At 38.5% G+C, this 17,642-nt stretch overlaps 1 protein-coding gene across 3 annotated transcripts in view; it reads right to left on the reverse strand.

Annotated features, from left to right (window-relative positions):
- Aff4 (ALF transcription elongation factor 4) overlaps positions 1–17,642 on the reverse strand; it is a 73,847-nt gene that overhangs the window by 5,972 nt on the left and 50,233 nt on the right. For all 3 annotated transcript variants that reach the window (XM_051180698.1, XM_051180696.1, XM_051180697.1), the window contains 9 exons: positions 16,685–16,773; positions 15,498–15,738; positions 7,298–7,392; positions 6,385–6,448; positions 6,158–6,294; positions 5,855–5,926; positions 4,445–4,538; positions 3,537–3,580; positions 2,316–2,536 (listed from right to left, as the gene is read on the reverse strand). In XM_051180698.1, the coding sequence (XP_051036655.1) occupies positions 2,316–2,536; positions 3,537–3,580; positions 4,445–4,538; positions 5,855–5,926; positions 6,158–6,294; positions 6,385–6,448; positions 7,298–7,392; positions 15,498–15,738; positions 16,685–16,773 (1,057 nt within the window). The remainder of the gene's footprint in view (positions 1–2,315; positions 2,537–3,536; positions 3,581–4,444; positions 4,539–5,854; positions 5,927–6,157; positions 6,295–6,384; positions 6,449–7,297; positions 7,393–15,497; positions 15,739–16,684; positions 16,774–17,642) is intronic.

The following is a 17,642-nucleotide window of genomic DNA, read 5'->3' on the forward strand; positions in this document are numbered from 1 at the left end:
CTTTTGAATCCCTGATTTTCTGTAAAATAGCATGTCTCCCACACTAACGGCCTTTATGATGTCAAGTTTTTGAAGTCATGCATCAGTTTAAAAAGAATGCACAGATATGAATTCCAAGATGAAGTACCACTGATGAAAACGGTCAACTGCTACTACATTAAAATGGAGTCCCAGTGACACGTGTGCAGTGCTCCCTCTGGAATACTCAAAGCACTTTGTATGTATTATGTCTATGCAAGCAGTAGCAGAAAGAGTAGTCTTTGCATGTTTCCCACACTAGCCTCTATATAGCTCCATGACAGCCTATACCCAACCTTTCTGTTATAATCAGATGCTGTGCACCACTAATAAATTAATAAATCCCTTCTGTTTAGTCAGAAGTTTAAAAATTAAATGTATTCTTCATAAGTGAACAAAAAAGGCTCATGCCAGGATGGCACAAATAAGAAAAAAGGACAATATTCTAGGATTTGATTCCACTGCAGTTTTGGAAGCCAACAGGGATGTACTCGGATACTTTTGAGAGAAGACAGCTTTTAGACATGCTGAGAAAAAAGGGTTGTCAAACGATTACACACTAATCAAACAAGGCAATAAGTAATCAGACACCTGAAGTGAAATGTCTCTACAGAAATTCCAACTAATGCAAAACGAATGCCAGAGCAGAATATTGCTGGTCATTTTTTTAGCCCTTTTTCCTCCTGAGACAGGGTTTCTTGTAGCCCAGGTTAGCCTGAACTTCTTACATAACCTCAAACACTTGATCCTCACTGCTTCTGTTCCCAACTGCTGGAATTACAGGCTGTGACGACCATGCCTGGCACATAATGAATTTTCTATTTCCTAATAATGGACCTAGGAAATTTGGTCATCATGGATATCAAAAGTGTAAGTTAAAGTTTAATAGGAATTGTTGTATCATGTTCATCAGAGTGACACTATATAAATAATCTATTGACTTTAAAAATTAAAACAACTTAAAAAAAAAAGACAAGGTCTTGCTATGTAGTTCAGACTGGCTTCCAACTTGCAATCTTTCTGCCTTAGTCTTACAAGTTCTGGGGCTACAGGCCTACTTACTATGTCCAGATTTGACAAAACTTCATTTATTTATTTAGTTAGTTAGTTAGCTTTATTTCTGTTTTCTTTACTTTTTTTTTTTTTTTTTTTTGAGAGACAGAGTTTCTCTGTTAAACAGCCCTGACTGTCCTGGAACTCATTTTATAGACCAGGCCAGCCTCGAACTCAGAGAGATCTGCTTGCCTCTGCCTCCCTAGTGCTCGGATTAAAGGTGTGTATCACCATTGCAGGGCTCAGGTCTAGTGATCATAATATCAATAAAGGATAAATACCTTAGATAACTAGGTGTGTCCTAAATAATATGTACCACATAGAACATATTATCTAAATACTAAACTAACCTAATCAATAGAAAAGAAATAGACAGAAGAACAAATGCAACGACAGCATGAGGAAGTAACCAGGCAAATGCAAAATGAGACATAGTCTATGATTCAGTTTCTTCTCAATATCAATGGCAAGGCCAATTGAGGGGGGAACAGGTAGCACTTAGACCTTGTTTGGATCCTGTATGAAACAAATCCAACTGCTATATTTCTTAATGGTGCTCTCTTTTACATTTATCTATCTGTGCATCTATCACTGTGTTTAGTCAGAGTTTGAAAACTCTGTGGAGCCAGTTCTCTCCTTCCACCAAGTGGGTCCTAGGGCTTGAACTCAAGTTTGGTGGCAAGCACCTTTACCTACTGAACCATCTAGCAGACCCAACTATTGTATTGTTTAAAATATATTTGAGATTATCAGGGAAATTTGATGGTAGACAAGGTGCTGCCTACTAAACTACATTCAATATGCCAGAACAAATGTATATTGTCTTATACCACAACTACTTCTTGCGGGGAGAGAAGAAGGAGGGAGCTGGGATTGGAATGTAAATAAATAAATAAACAAATTAGTTTTAGTTAGCTATGTCACCAGTACTACAAAAGCTGTTTGTCTGTGTTCCTTCCCATACATCAGTCCATCTATTCCCCGTCCTTCATAGTAGGGACCAAACTGAGGGCCTTATGCATGCTGGACAAAAAAATCTAACAGGAGCCCTGCATAGCCCAAGGGTATTTTTAAACACATCTACTCATATTTAGTATGGGGCTAATCAAAGGAGGCTATTAGCAAACTGATTATGATTCCCTCTAAACCACAAAATAAAGCAAATGTTCTCCAAATAGTTAACTAAATCACAAAAGTTTCTTTTAACAATTCCATCCTCAAAGTTTATCCAAAGCCCAACAAACCTTTTTGTTCTTTGGAAAGCTGTTCAGCTTGGTCCCAGATTTCAGTGGCATAGAGGAAGTTAGATGTGACTTGGACGTAGCTTGCTGCCATCTGGTGGATCTTCTGTGGAATGGTCACTGAAGAACCACTTGCTGAAGCACTACTGCCCCCAGAAGAGTAACTTCCAGAATTGCCTGGTGACAGCTTTGGAGAAACAGGGGAAGGCATCCCAACAGCTTTGCTACATACAAAGAGAAGACACAGGATGCTTATTCACACACATAGTGAGCATCATGAAATCAGCATACTACAGGCTGGAAGGCCATCCTGGTTTTCACAGTGAAATCCTGTCTCAGACAGACAATTTAAAAAGGCTAAGGATAGCCAGGCATTGGTGGCACATGCCTTTAATCCCAGCACTCGGGAGGCAGAGGTAGGCAGACCTCTGTAGTCTACAGGACAGGCTTCAAACCAATACATAGAAACCTTGTCTTGAAAAAGAAAAACAAACAAAAAACCCAAAAGGCTGAAATATAGCTCAGTGGGAGAGCATTTGGTTAGCATGCAAAAGGGTTTTACCTCAGCCCTGGGGATGGGTATACAAGGGAAAATAAGATGGAATGTCAACACAAGAACTCAACAAATAAGACTCAGAAAATGTAAAGGGTTGCATGGTGTTTGTTCCTTTTTTTGGGTGGGAGGGGTTAATGTGAATGTGAGAATGGAAGATACAACACAACCATGCCACTATACTCTGGCAATGCCAACATCTTTGTGAAGTTAAAATTACTGTAACAAATCCAAACAACTATGAAAATCAAACTCAAGATATCTGGAAGCTAGTGAGATGGCTCAGGGGCAAGAGTGCTTGCCACCAAGCCTGACAACCAAAGTACCATCCCAGGAACTTACATGACAGAAGAGAGACAAAACAAAAAACCAACTCAGACATCTGTAGGTGACATGTCTCATTTCAAACTTTTCAAAAATCATATTCATTATATTTTAATTACTAAAATAGGTAAGAATCATTAAAAAAAAAAAACACTTCTCTAGAACTGTAACTCAATGGGACAGCATACAGAAAGGCCTATGTTCAACTTTAAACATCAAAAAAAATTTTTTTAAGTACCTTACTACAGATTTTAATATTTTAAATGTAGCAATCACTTTGTTATCCATTCTACTCTGATCCACAAATACATTTATCAAAAATATTTCAGTGAAAAAACTGTACCTACCTCCCTAAGCCAGGTGAAGGTGCTTGAGAATTACTGTAAGAATTCTGCAGGGGGGAAAAAATTTATTTAACAGAAATATTATACATATTTATAATTTTAAAGCATTTGATATCTTCAAAAGTATTGGCTAGGGTTGATCTTAAAAACTTTATATTCATCCTTGGCTTACACAACCAGTTTGGGGTCAGCATAGACTGTATGAGACTCTATCTCAGAAACAATAACTCTGTCTGGGTTGGATGTGTGGTTCAGTGGTTGGGCACTTGCTTAGCATGTACAAGTCCTGGGTTCAATCCCTAGTGATATAAGGAACAAAACAAAAAGATAACAATCTGAAGATGGGTAGAGGTGAAAATGCAAAGAACATTTCCAAGTACAGATATGGCTATTGTATATAGCTATGAAAATTATGTAATCTGATGGGAGATGTCATTCTGTAAATATGTTTCTCTTATTGGTTAATGAATAAAGCACTGTTGGCTAATAGGAAAGCAAGATAGGTGGGACTAGGAGACAAGGAAGAGAGAGGAAGTAATAGGGAGGGGATTCAAGATGGAGGACGGAGAGAAGAACGCCAGCCCCTCTCTCCGCTAAGACAAGACGACGTGGAAATACTTAGATTAATAGAAATGGGTTAATATTTAAGACAGAGCTAGCCGATAAGAAACTAGTAACTGGCCAACAGCTTTATATCTAATACAGTGTCTCTGTGTGTTATTTGGGGCTGGCTTGGAAATGGGACCTGACCGGCAGGAAAAAAGACATACTCTTAACAGTAATCCAATATACATTTGAAGGCTTTTCCAAGAAAGCACAAACACATCTGAGAATTTTTAGGCAGTAGTTAGTTTCTTATCTCTTGTTATGTTTTGCCTACATATGAGAGCATCTCTGTTACACACACTTACCTTCAGGTGCTCAGTCAGTGTCTTGGAGTACTTTAGAGCATTCTCCTTCTTCAATTTGAACAGCCTCAGGTACAGCAATGACTGGCATCTCAGGCTAGGCAATGGGAAAAGGCAGTGTATTCAGACATGGCTGACTGGCTTCATGTGAGCAACAATGGCCTGGGGTCAGCATTACCTCTTAGACAAAACCACAAGGTCAGCTTAATATGGAACATACCCAAGAAAAGAAAGTAGCTAAGAAACTTAGCACTAGCATCCCATTAGGTACTGACATTTAAAATTAAAAGTATACCAACTTACCATAATACAAATACTTTTTTACAAAAGTTAAAAACTAAAAGTAGAAAACTGAAGCATTAACATTACAAGTGTGATGGAATATACCAACCTTCATCCATAATTGTTCCTGCCCACATACCCAGCAAAGCCTACTTTCAAATTCATTGGTCTTCAGCTCTTTAAAGGTTTCCCATTTTCCTTCCTACCACTGCCCTCACCTACATTGTAACCTCCAGAACAAGTCTCCCAATCCTCTCCTCTCACAGATCAGAGAATCTTTTTTTTTTCCCCCACCCCCTAGATGTTCTGAAACTTACTATATGTAGATCAGGCTGGCCTCTGCCCCCTAAGTGCTGGGAACAAAGGTATATTCATATATTCACATGGTTGATGAGTTTCTGTCTCTCCACATTGGAGTATAGACTTCATAATAAGCAGTATAATGTCAGACTCAGCAGAGATAGATGGATCTATGTGAGTTTGAGGCCAGCCTGGTCTACAAAGTGAATTCCAAGACAGCCAGGGCTGTTACAAGAGAAATCCTGTCTTGAAACACCCCCTCTCTCCAAAAAACCCACAGTGCACAGTCAAGTATGAAACCTAAATAGAGAACAGATGAATTTTTTTCTGAGAAAAGCAAACAGGAGCATAAATAGAAAGAAGAGCCTAGAAAAGTAGTCACTTAAATCAATTGAGGATTCTAATATCAACCCCACTCCAGCACTTTCATCAAGATGACAATGGATTAGAGACTGATAGGACCTAAAATCTTTTACTAGGGACTCTGAGCCATTTCCTGTTAAGAAAAGGTTTTGTGGGCTGGAGAGATGGCTCAGCAATTAAGGGCACTGCTTGTTCTTCTAAAAGTCTTGAGTTCAATTCAGAGTAACCACATGGTAGCTCACAACCATATGTAATGAGATCTGATGCCTTCTTTTGACCTGCAGACACATATGCAGGCAGAACACTGCACACACAATAAATAAATCTTAAAAAAAAAAAAAAAAAAAAAAAAAAGAGGAAAGAAAAGGTTTTGTGGAAGACTGATTCAAGGATAGTATTCAGAAAAGCAAACCCAGCACAATTCTTCAAGGACTGTCTGTCACCCAGCAAGGAATACACAACACTTACCAAAGTACTGTGAGTCTCTTGTCTGCAGCTGTAGCATCTGGTGCCAAATAATTCTTCAGTTTCATAGTGTATCTATGAATTGAAATAAAGACAAAAGACAAAATAGAAAATTTCACCTTGATCTTACTACTTCCTATGTTCTCAAAATATCAGAATCAAACATAAAGCACCCACTAAAATTCTTCCCTAAGGAAAATGGAACACTAATCATCTTCCCAGTTCACCATATTTGGCTAACTAGATGGCTAAATAACATGATAAATGATAAAAGTTATGCCATTGAAATGTCAAGTTCCCACTTACTTGATGAGCTCCACTGTGTCTGAGTACATAGGGAATGGGGACTTGGATTCCTGAGCGTTCTTCTCTAATGCATTCCCACACTCAATGAAAGACACTACAGCATCAAGGTAGTAAACTGCTTTCTCAAACCTATCAGACTAAAGGAGAAAAATCCAAAGTAAAGATCCACTGCTAAACACCAGGAAGGACACGTTAGCTTGACAAAGCACATCAAGATATTTACATACCAAAGCATCTGCATTGTGTTTGAGTTTTTTTGCTTCTTGTAAATAATGGTCTGCTGAATAATTTCTGCAAAATAAATTTTTTTTATAAGTAAAAAGGTTAACATTTCCTAAGATGATTACTAGGTTATTTTAGATTCTAGTATCTTGTAGCTTTCACATTCTCAAGAGAGTGAGTATTTATCTTTTCTTCCCTTTTTATGTGATGTTGGGATTTGAACCCAGAGCCTTGTGTATGACAGACTATGCCACTGAGATACATTCTCAGCCCAGAGAGTAAGTAATTATCAAACATTTTAATTTTCTGAGAAATATATACAGATTAAGAGCATAAATTATGGGCTACTGTGGCAAATCTACTCAAGCACACAGAGATCAAACTCCCTACTATTAAATACTAGCTTACTCAAGTTGTTTTTTAAAGTCACAAGTAAATAGGATGCAAGCAGGAGAGGTACCTTCTAACAGAAGGCAAGAGAAAGTAGCATCCCTTATCTGAGAAGACCTCTGGTATCCAGAGTGCACTGGCAGCAGGAACAGCTCCAGGAAGCACACCCTTCCTGCCTCAGGAGAGCCAGTAGTTGTTAAAGGGAGTAATTGGACTAAAGATGCTTTTCAAGTTAAACTCTAAATACTCTGTAGATTAGATACAAGTATTAACCCTATAGAAACTGACATATTTAAATGAGTTATGTGCTGACTGGACTTCTTAAATGCACACATGAAAGTGTATTTCTCTTTACAGCTTGCACAGTGTTACAGTGCTTTAATTCCAGCACTCAAGAGGCCGAAGCAAGATACTCTCTAAGGGTTTGAGGCCAGCCTGGTCTACATAGTGAGCTGCAGGCCAGCCAAGGCTACACAGTGAGATTCTATTAAAAAACAAACCAAACAAAACCCACAAAATCTATCTCACCTGTCATCAAAGGCAAGCTTTGTTCTCCGAGGCTTCGAAGAATCAGGAGTTGGTGTAGATGGAGGACAATTAGAGGAGCTACTTGGAGCCTTTTCCTGACCAAAAGAACATATATAACTAAGTTGAAAATTTTCAGGAGACTAGAAATGAAGCCAATCTCTCTTCCTCAGCCACTGCTAAAACAGAAATGAAATTCTACAATCTTCAAATTTGTAATTAAATTCCATAGTACACTGGGCATTGGTGGCGCATGCCTTTAGTCCCAGCACTCGGGAGGCAGAGGCAGGCAGATCTCTGTGAGTTCAAGACTAGCCTGCTCTATAAGAGCTAATTCCAGGACAGCCTCCAAAGCCACAGAGAAACCCTGTCGAAAAACAAAAAACAAAAAACAAAAAACAAAAACAAACAAAAAAAAAAAAAAAAAAAAAAAAAGAAAAACAAAACACAGACTGGGGTTCATTTTATATAACCCAAATATTTATTCTTATATTTGCAAAGAGGCTACTATATACAAGGCATTTAGGCACTTACACAAACTAAGTATCTAAATGGCAGATTGTGTTGGGGAGATAGTTGAGTGGGTAAGCACAAGTGCTGTGAAGGAAAAGAACCTGAGTTCAAATCTCCAGCACCTGCATAAAAGCTGGGCATGGCTGTACTTTCTTGTAACAACACTAGGGTTGTGGGGCAAAACTAGGCAGGTTCAGGAAGAGGGTGAGCTTCAAGTTCAATGAGAAACTCTGTCTCAGATAAAGGGCTGAAGAGATGGCTCACCAGTTAAGAGCATTGGCTGCTATTGCAGAGTATTTGGGTTTGGTCCCAAGAACCCACAATGGTGGCTCACAATCATCCAAAACTCCAGTTCCAGGAATCCAATGCTTTCTTCTGACCTCTGTGGGCACCAGGCACACTAGTGGTGCATATCACACACATATTCATACAAAACACTCATACACATAAATTAACAACAACAAAAAAAGAATTTAAAGAGAAACATTTTAGCCAGATGGTGGTGTACACCTTTAATCCCAGCACTGAGGAAGCAGGGGCAGGCAGATTTCTTTGAGTCTGAGGCCAATCAGGTCTACAAAGCAAGCTCCAGAACAACCAGGGCTATTACCCAAAGAAACTCTGTCTCAAAACAAACAAACAAACAAACAAAGAGAGAGAAAGTTCAGTAGGGAAGGGTACCTAAGGCCCTCCCCTGGCCTCTGCATACATGCATGGGCAAATACCTACCTGCATACCACCCAATCAAAAAAAAAAAAAAAAAAGGAACTAAAGGGCATTACCACTCAGGAAAACACACCTTTAATCCCAACACTTAGTCAGGAGGAGATAACAGTCTGGTCTACACAGCAAGTTCAAGTCACTCAGGGCTACATAGTGAGATCTTGTCTCAAACAAACAAACAAACCAAAAACAGAGGCTTATTTCTATGGCCTAAGTTAGCTACTTAGAATGGTTGTTAATTCTTCTACTATCCTATGAAATAAGTGTTAGAGTTAGGTAGGCTTTGTTGTTTTGGGGAAGTCTAATTTAAGGATTTAAGGGACTGGAAAGAAGGTTCAGTGAATAAGAGTGCTTCTTGTTCTTCCAGAAGACTTGAGTTTGGTTCTCAGCAGCGCACAACTGCCTATAACAGCAGCTCCAGGGGTATCTGATATCTATGGCTTCCAGGTGTATATACTCACGTCTATATAAAATACACAGATACATACTTGTAATTTAAAATGAAAAAAAATTAAAACAAAATAACCAGTCTGAGTACAAGGGTAGGGACTGCACCTTGATACACAAGGCAATGTTATCCCCTAGAGTATTAGAAGAGATCACAGCTGTGTCGTTTCAGTGGGGCACTGGTTTTAAGCTCCTTCCTTGCTCAAAATTGGTACTGGCTTCTAGAAGTAGTCAGTTCTGTTTCTATCACCACCTGTCTATGGAGATACCATGGAACTCTGGGTAACAAATACAATTATAAGCTCACGACATAGCTGAAGTAAACTTCCAATCTGATTTGCAAAGCTCTAAAGCTTTGCCCTTTCCATACCAGTGACTGTCTGTCTCTTCTTAACCAACATCAATATACTACTTGTATGCATTTATATAGCAATAAAGGCTTACTGACAGTATCAGCTAAAACAGTATTCACTGGGTACTTAAGAGGTTACCATGTAAAGAAAGCATAAGAACTTGCAGGAAAGGGCTAGAGAGATGGCTCAGAGGTTAAGAGCGCTGACTGCTCTTTCAGAGATCCTGAGTTCAATTCCCAGCAACCACATGGTGGCTCACAACCATCTATAATGAGATCTGGTGCCCTCTTCTGGCCTTCAGAGATACATGCAAGCAGAATGTTGTATACATAATAAATAAATCTTAGAAGAAAAAAAATCTGCTGAAGAAGCAAGCAAAGGGGCAGAGTAAATAAGCCAGTTACACATATATGTTCTAGCCCTGACTCTAGGCTTTCTTTAAACTTCACTTCCTCTGGAAAAATTCAATGACTCAAATTGATTCTAAGATTTGCTACAGGGTTCTGTGATTAGTTAATCATGATTCATTATTGATTTCTTTGTGGAAAGTTTATTGGGGGAAGGTAAGGGAGTAAGAAAAAGGAAGAGAGAGAAAGAGGAAAAGAGAGAAAAGAGAGGGGACAGAGACAGACAGAGATCTGTTTGCCTCCTCAGAGAAATGGCAGAAAGAGAGCTCATTATTGATTCCTTTTAATTGTCTGGATCTGTACCCAAATTACACACACTGATTTCTTTTTTTCTTTTCCTTTTTCGTTTTTCTTTTTGAGACAGGGTTTCTCTGTGTAACAGCCCTAGTTGTTACAAAGTTCATGGTCAGATTAATCCATACATGACTTCCCCAGTCCACATCGAGATAATTCTCATTAAAAAGGAACAAATTGTTCCAAGGCCAGAAGAGGAGGTTGCACAGAAGAAAAAGATAACACTGAAGACAACTCTAAGTGGCATTCCTGCTATCTGAATTTAGTCTAGATCTGACTTTAACAGTCCAACTACTTAAATTTATTCTGCCTCTGATTGATGTATGATTTTGTGCAAGGGTTGTCTCTGAGATGAGTGTGTAATGTCACTCTAGTCTGGCTCTCTTTCCAAACCTTATTCATCCCAAGTGCCTCCAATTCAGTCCCATTTTTGATAAAACGAAGACATATTTTCCCATTGATTAGTATAATGCATGAACGTTTCTAAAGTAGAAAAAACCTGGGGCTGGAGAGATAGCTCAGCAGTTAAGAGAGTATATGTTGCTCTTGCAAAGACCCACATGGTGGCTCACAACCACCCAAAAACTTCCAGTCAACCACATGGTACACATTCATACATATTGGAAATTTTTTTTTTTTTAAGATTTTATTTTTAGGAGCAGTGTGAAGAAGCAGTGAGAACGACTCCTGGCTGGACCAAACCTGCGCACCACTGCAGCCCCACATTCAGCGCCACCGTCCCCCACCGCTGCCATGCCCAAAAGAAAGGCTGAAGGAGATGGACGAGCCACAGAGAAGATCCGCAAGGTTGTCTGCTAAACCTGCTCCTCCAAAGCCAGAGCCCAAGCCTAAAAAAGCCCCTGCAAAGAAGGGAGAGAAAGTACCCAAGGGGAAGAAGGAGAAAGCGGCTGCTGGCAAGGATGCAATTAATCCTGCAGAAAATGGAGATTCCAGAACAGATCAGGCACAGAAAGCTGAAGGTGCTGGAGATGCCAAGTAAGATGTATGCATTTTGGTAACTGTGTACTTCTGGTGACTGTACAGTTTGAAATACTATTTTTTTATCAAGTTTTATAAAAATGTAGACTCTTGTTTTACTTTTTTTTTTTTTTTTTTTTTTTTTTTTTAAAAACTATGTTGTTAAGACTCAGAACACTTCATTGTTTTGGTGGGGGGAGGAACATGTGTCACTAGCAAAATGTCTCCTAAGATGGATTGATGATGAAAGCATCTCTCCTTGACAATTTAAAGGTCTCCTCTTGGCTCAGGAGAGACATCCTGGTGTTGACATATGTAGCCACCATGGCACAAAATGGCTTGTGTGGGAAAACTAAGTTCATTTTTTTATATCCTTTTCCCCCTGTACCATCAACATAGACTTAACTCCCTTAAAACTAGAGACCTGTTGGAACCTGACCCCCTAAAATTGGTTTTGCTGGTCTATTGGGCTTTGCAGTGATAATTATCCTCAAAGGAGCATCGGTTCTTTTTATAGACAAGATTGTGGATCTTCAGAATGATAATTCTGCTGTTTTCATTTCATTTTCTCAAAGTCAGGGTTGGCTTGTGAAAAGTTGTTAAGCAACATCCTTAATGTGAAATGTCAACCCTCACTCTAAGCTCTTCCCCTTTTCAAAGCATTGAATGAAGACTTCACTGGGTTTTACAGTGGTTTTCTGATTTTGGTAGTCTATACAAGAAGGGAGTTTGGAAGTTCATGTAAACTGTTAATGATTGTCTGCCCATGTCCTGCTTGAAATACCATGACTGTTTATGGAAAGTATCTTTAATACTTTGGCTTGGGAAAAAAAGATTTTATTTTTATTTTATGTACAACAATATCTCACCTGCATGTGTTTCTGTTTGAGGGTGTCAGATTTCCTGGAACTGAAGTTATATTAACAGTTATGAGCTGCCATGTGGGGGCTAGGAATTGAATCCAGGTCCTCTGGAAAAGCAGCCAGTGCTCTTAACCACTGAACCATTTCTCCAGCCCCGCCTCCCCAAAATTAAGTAGAAAAAAAATTGGTAATACATCAACTTATTACTTGTGCTGAAAAACTTGTTTTCAAAAGAACTAGAGAATATTTCAGTTCTACCTATTACAGTTTATGCCAAAGAATGAAAATAGAAGCCTTGTGATGTGAAAGCATGCCACATTCTTTATGTTTAAGTCTGTGTGCTCCCTGAGCATGCCATATTATAACCTGCCCACAATCACATTTATGTTTTATACACAGTTCTACAAGTCCCTGTGTTGTAGAATATTATTTCAAGATGTGTTGCATTCTTTTATGTTGCATTTGTTTAACTCTGTAAAGCTGTGCTACTTTGCCTGTCTAAAATACCTGCTTGGTCTAATAAAGAGCTGAATGGGCCAATAGTGAGGCAGGACACAGCTACACAGCCAGACATGCAATAAGAAGGGGGGAAAAAAAGATATACAGAAATAGATAAAGGTAAAAGTCCAGAGGCAAAAAGTAGATGGGATAATTTAAGTTAAGAAAAGCTGGCTAGAAATAAGCCAAGCTAAAGCCTAGCATTTATAAGTAAGAATAAGCCTCCATGTGATTTATTTGGGAGCTGGGTGGCAGATCCCCCAAAAATGCCAGAGTAAAAGAGTTAAAAGAAAATAACCAACAAGATCCCTACATTCACATGATGATGATAATTACTATTTTGGTTTTTTTGAGACAGGGTTTCTTTGTGTAGTGCGGGTTGTCCTGGAACTCACTCTGTAGACCAGGCTGGCCTCAAACATACAGAGATCCTCCTGCTTCTGCCTCCCAAGTACTAAGATTAAGGGCATGGGCCACTATTGCCTGACCAAAACTTTATTTTTAAAAGAAAACCCAACTTTCCTGAAAAATTATTTTAGGTATTTCAACATACTCTTTATAAAAATATGTAATTTTGGTTTTATATTGTCTAATTTATCTTTGGTTGACAGTGATAACAAGATCTAACATTAGTATATTTTCTGAATTAGATTTTTGCCTAAATTAGATAATTGCCTAAATTATAAACTGTCAAGGCAAACATTAACAACATTAATAACTGTTAAATGTCATAAAAACATGATGTGAAAATAGTAAGGGCCTATTTTATATTTTGTCAAAAACAATAAAGAAGCCAGCAGTGGTGGGGCACACTTTGCAGGTGGATCTCTGCCAGCCTGGTCTACAGAGAGAGCTCCAGGACAGCCAGGGCTGTTACAGACAGACCCTGTCTGGAAAAACAAAGCAAAGAAAAACCTAAACCATAAACAAATAAACAACCCAATAAAGTAAAAAGTAAAGTGAGAGTATACATGCCTATAATCCCACAATTTAGGAGGCTGAGGCAAGAAAATCAACTCCCAGGCCAGCCTAGGTTCTATGGTAAGACTCTAATCTCATATATAAAACAAAACAAAAACCAATAAATACTAAGTATGACCCAACACGTGATCCTACAAGAGTATTTCCTAACTTCTCAATAAATTAAACATTGGAGAAGACATTAAGACAGACACATGCTGTGGGATAACACTTTATATGCTGTGAATATGCTTTATTCACATTGGTTAATAAAATAGCTGATTTGGACTATGGTAAAGCAGGACAGAACCAAGCAAGAAATCCACCCAGTGATACAGGAGAAGGAAGACGGATGCCAGCTAGCTGCTGGAGCATCAAGGTACTAGACCACATGTAAAGCCAGGAGTCTCATGGCAATACATAAACAGAAATGGCTAATTTAAAAGTAGGAGCTAGTTAGCAATAATCCTGAGCAATAGGCTAAGCTGTTTGTGATTAATATTAAGCCTCTGAGTGATTATTTTTAAAAGCAGTTGCAGAACCTGGTGGGACAGAAAATTTACACACAAATTCCTGCTTTCAAGCACAAAATTATTGGAGGAAGTCTCCTTTATAAAGAAGGAGCAATTTGGGATTGGTTTGTAAACTAAGATTGTTATTAATTTAAATAAATTAAAAAAAAAAAAAAAAACAAGAAACATAGTGACCTCTACCCATAGACACAAGAAGCCAGATGAGCATGAGCTCATTAAATACTTTTTTAAAAAAAGTACTAGTTTAAGAAATTGGTGCGGAAGCCGGGCATTGGTGGCTCATGCCTTTAAGCCCAGCACTTGGGAGGAGGCAGAGGCAGGAGGATCTCTGTGAGTTCAAGGCCAGCCTGGTCTACAGAGCTATTTCTAGGACAGGCTCCAAAGAAATGCAAAGAAACCCTATCTAGAAAAGTAAAAAGAAAGAAAAAAGGAACTGGTGTGGAAGCCTCAAAATTCTGTATTGAAAAGGATGAGACAGGGAGGAAGAGCAGGTAAAAACAGGAACAGTGAAGGAGGGCAACAGAACAGTCTGTGTCCTTGGAGAGCTTAAGTAAGCTCCCAAAATTACTAAAGAAATAGGGTGCTGTTTAGAGAGACATTCATCTCTACAACTCAGCTAGAAAAGCTCATAATTTAACTTACTTAAACTTAAAATCTTTTTAAAGGTTTTTAAAAATAATTAGTTATACTTTATGTACATTGGTGTCAGATCCCCTGGAACTGGAGTTACAGACAATTGTGAACTGTCATGTGTGTCCTGAGAATTGAACCCAGGTCCTCTGAAAGAGCAGCCAGTGTTCTTAACCACTGAACCATCTCTCCGGCCCTTAAACTTAAAATCCTTAATTGACCCATTTAATAGTCATAACAGCCTGTAGCAGTCTACAATCCAGTAGATTATATTTTTAAAAACTTATTTCCTTAATTTTCATTTTCATACTATAATGTTGTGAATTTGTTCCTAACCAGAACAGTTTAGAAAGCATATGAACAACCTGGTCATTTGGGAGACTGTGCAGGTGGATAAGGTTTTTTTTTTTTTTAAATCCAAGTTAGGCTACATAGTGAGATCCTGTCTTAAGGAAAAACATAAAGATAATACAAAAATGATTGAGGTTTACTAAAGCACAGTCTTGAAAAACTTTCTTGGACCCAAATCATCTGTAAACACCCATATCAACTATATCATTGACACTGGGTATGGTAGCATACACTTTTAGTTCCAGCATTCAAAAGACAGAGGCAAGTGGATCTCTTTGAGTTCCAAGCCAGCAGAGGCTAGCTACACAGTGAGACTGAACCTCATTAAAAAAGAAAGAAAGAAAGAAAAAAAGGAAAAGCCAGATGTGGCAACACAATCTGCAACTCTACTATTCTTATAGAGGAAAATTGCCCAGAAATTCTAACCTGGGGTACAAGCACTACAGCAGCAGTAGAGAGATCCTGCCTCAACAAGATGAAAAGTGAGAACTAATTCCTGAAAGTTGTACACGTACATACATATACACACACACACACACACCACTCACTTTAAAAACACCGTTTTAAAAAACAAAACAGAAGAGGCCTACAACCTTAGAAAGATCCCTAGGAAAACACGGCAGGGTGATTTTTCAAAGGCTCAGGCACCATACCTTGGTCTCTTTGGAGCTGCTGGAAACCTTCCCTTCAGTCTTCTTCTGCTTTGAAGTGGAAGAACTATTCTTGCTGCTGCTGCTATTCTCCTTGTTGTTGGTACTGCTGGATTTTAAGGAAGAAGACTGACTGACAGTCCTCTTCCGAGAGCCATGCTCTGGTTTTGAATCTTTTGAAGGAACAGGCCCAGCAGGTGAAGGTAGCAAGTCCTTTTCTTTTGTACTACTCTGCTTAGATGACCTGCCAAACAAAACAAATGCCCTTATTTCTGCAGAGCGATATGGGAGTGAGGATATTTCCACTTCTTTCACCAGCTTTTAAGACAAATTTGCAAAGACATTCTCCATATGATTGCAAAACAAAAAGACTGTAAATTCTAGAGTTTCTTCCTATTTATTTCTGCCCCTTTTACTTGTTGCTTTCTCTTTTCCACAATCATGCCTAGTGCCTGAACAACCTGCCAAACAACACATATTCCAATGCTGGCTAGTTTTATGACAACTTGATACAGGCAAGAATCATTTGAGAGATGGGAACTTCAATTGAGAAAATGCTTTCATATATTTGGACTCAATGTGCATGATGCCTGGGCTGATGGTCCTGGGCTCTAGAAGAAAACAGCCACAGTAAACCATGCAGAACAAGTAAACCAGTAGCACCCCTCAATGGTCTCTGCCTCCTGGTTCCTGCCCCGTTTGAGTCCCTGTCCTGACTTAAGCTGAAATAATGAGGAAGCATAAGCCAAAAGAATTCTCTCCTCCCAATTTGTTTTTTGATCATGGTGTTTCATCACAGCAATAGTCATCTAACTAGGAAATCTCTTATTTAAAAAAAAAAAAAGGTTGCTTTCCATCTCTATTAGCTAAAAGCAAAGCTCTTGCTACTTTTGCATGTGCAGACTATATATGACATTCAGTCATTAAAAAAGAATACTCTGGCTGGGCATTGGTGGCACACACCTTTAGTCCTAGCACTTGGGGAGGCAGAAGTAGGCAGATCTCTTTTGAGTTTGAGGCCAGCCTGGTCTACAGAGTGAGTTCCAGGACAGGCTCCAAAATAATACAGAGAAATCCTGTCTCTCAAAAAAAAAAAAAAAAAAAAAAAAAAAAAAATACTCTTAAGTATGTCAAAAAGTACCCAACAACAAGTAGTCAATACTGGCATGCAACATGATTTGAGGACATACTCTCTGTTGCTGGATGGCTTGTGGCTTGATGAGTTCTTGTCCTCCGTTTTGGGTTTTTTGCTCTCACTGGCTCGGTTATCATCATCATTCTGGACAAAAACAAAAACAGTAGATTTTACACATGAGAAGGTATCCTGTATTAGATCCACACAGCCTAAAACACTATAACAGATCCCCTAGAGTTTAAGATGGTGTATCTTTTTTATGTAATAATTCTAGGATCAGATAGATTCACAGAAATGTAATTAAGGCGTAATTCAAAAACCATAAAATCCACCCTTACAAGAATATAATTCTATGGCATTTAGTTACTCAGAATTATACAGCCATCATCATAATCACTTTTAGAACATTTATCATCCTTCAAAGACACTCATGTCAGCAGTCAGTTCACAATTTCTTTTTCTCCAAAGCCCTGATAGTCCTTAATCTGCACATTCAGTCTTTCTAGACATCATATGTAAGTGGAATCCTATATTGCAGTCTTTGATACTTGACTCCTTTTTTAACATACTCTTTAAATGATTCATATCATTTATGGCTGAATAGTATTGTACCATATAGCTATAATGTATTTGATTTATTCTTAAGTTAATAACCAATTTTTTATTAATGTGAATGATATGGCTGTAAGCACTATAATAATAGTGTTTATATTTCCATTACTTTCTTGGATATATACCTGGGCCTATAATTGGTGGATCATAAGGTAACTGTATATTTAGCTTTTTTGAGAAACTGCCAACTGTGTTCCAAAGTAGCTGCATCTCACAGTTCTACTAGCACTGCATGGATATTCCAACTCTAACAGTTTCATCAGCACATGAACATACTGCTACTTGCTAACAGATATGCCTCACCATCTCTGAAAAATTCTTGGCCAAATCGAAAGTGTAAAGCCTAACTACGCTGATGTTATTTATATAGGCGAATCTAAGTTTTCCTCTTGCTTCACATA

The sequence above is a fragment of the Phodopus roborovskii genome, unplaced genomic scaffold (genome assembly GCF_943737965.1).
Source record: "Phodopus roborovskii unplaced genomic scaffold, PHOROB, whole genome shotgun sequence".
Lineage (NCBI taxonomy): Eukaryota > Metazoa > Chordata > Mammalia > Rodentia > Cricetidae > Phodopus > Phodopus roborovskii.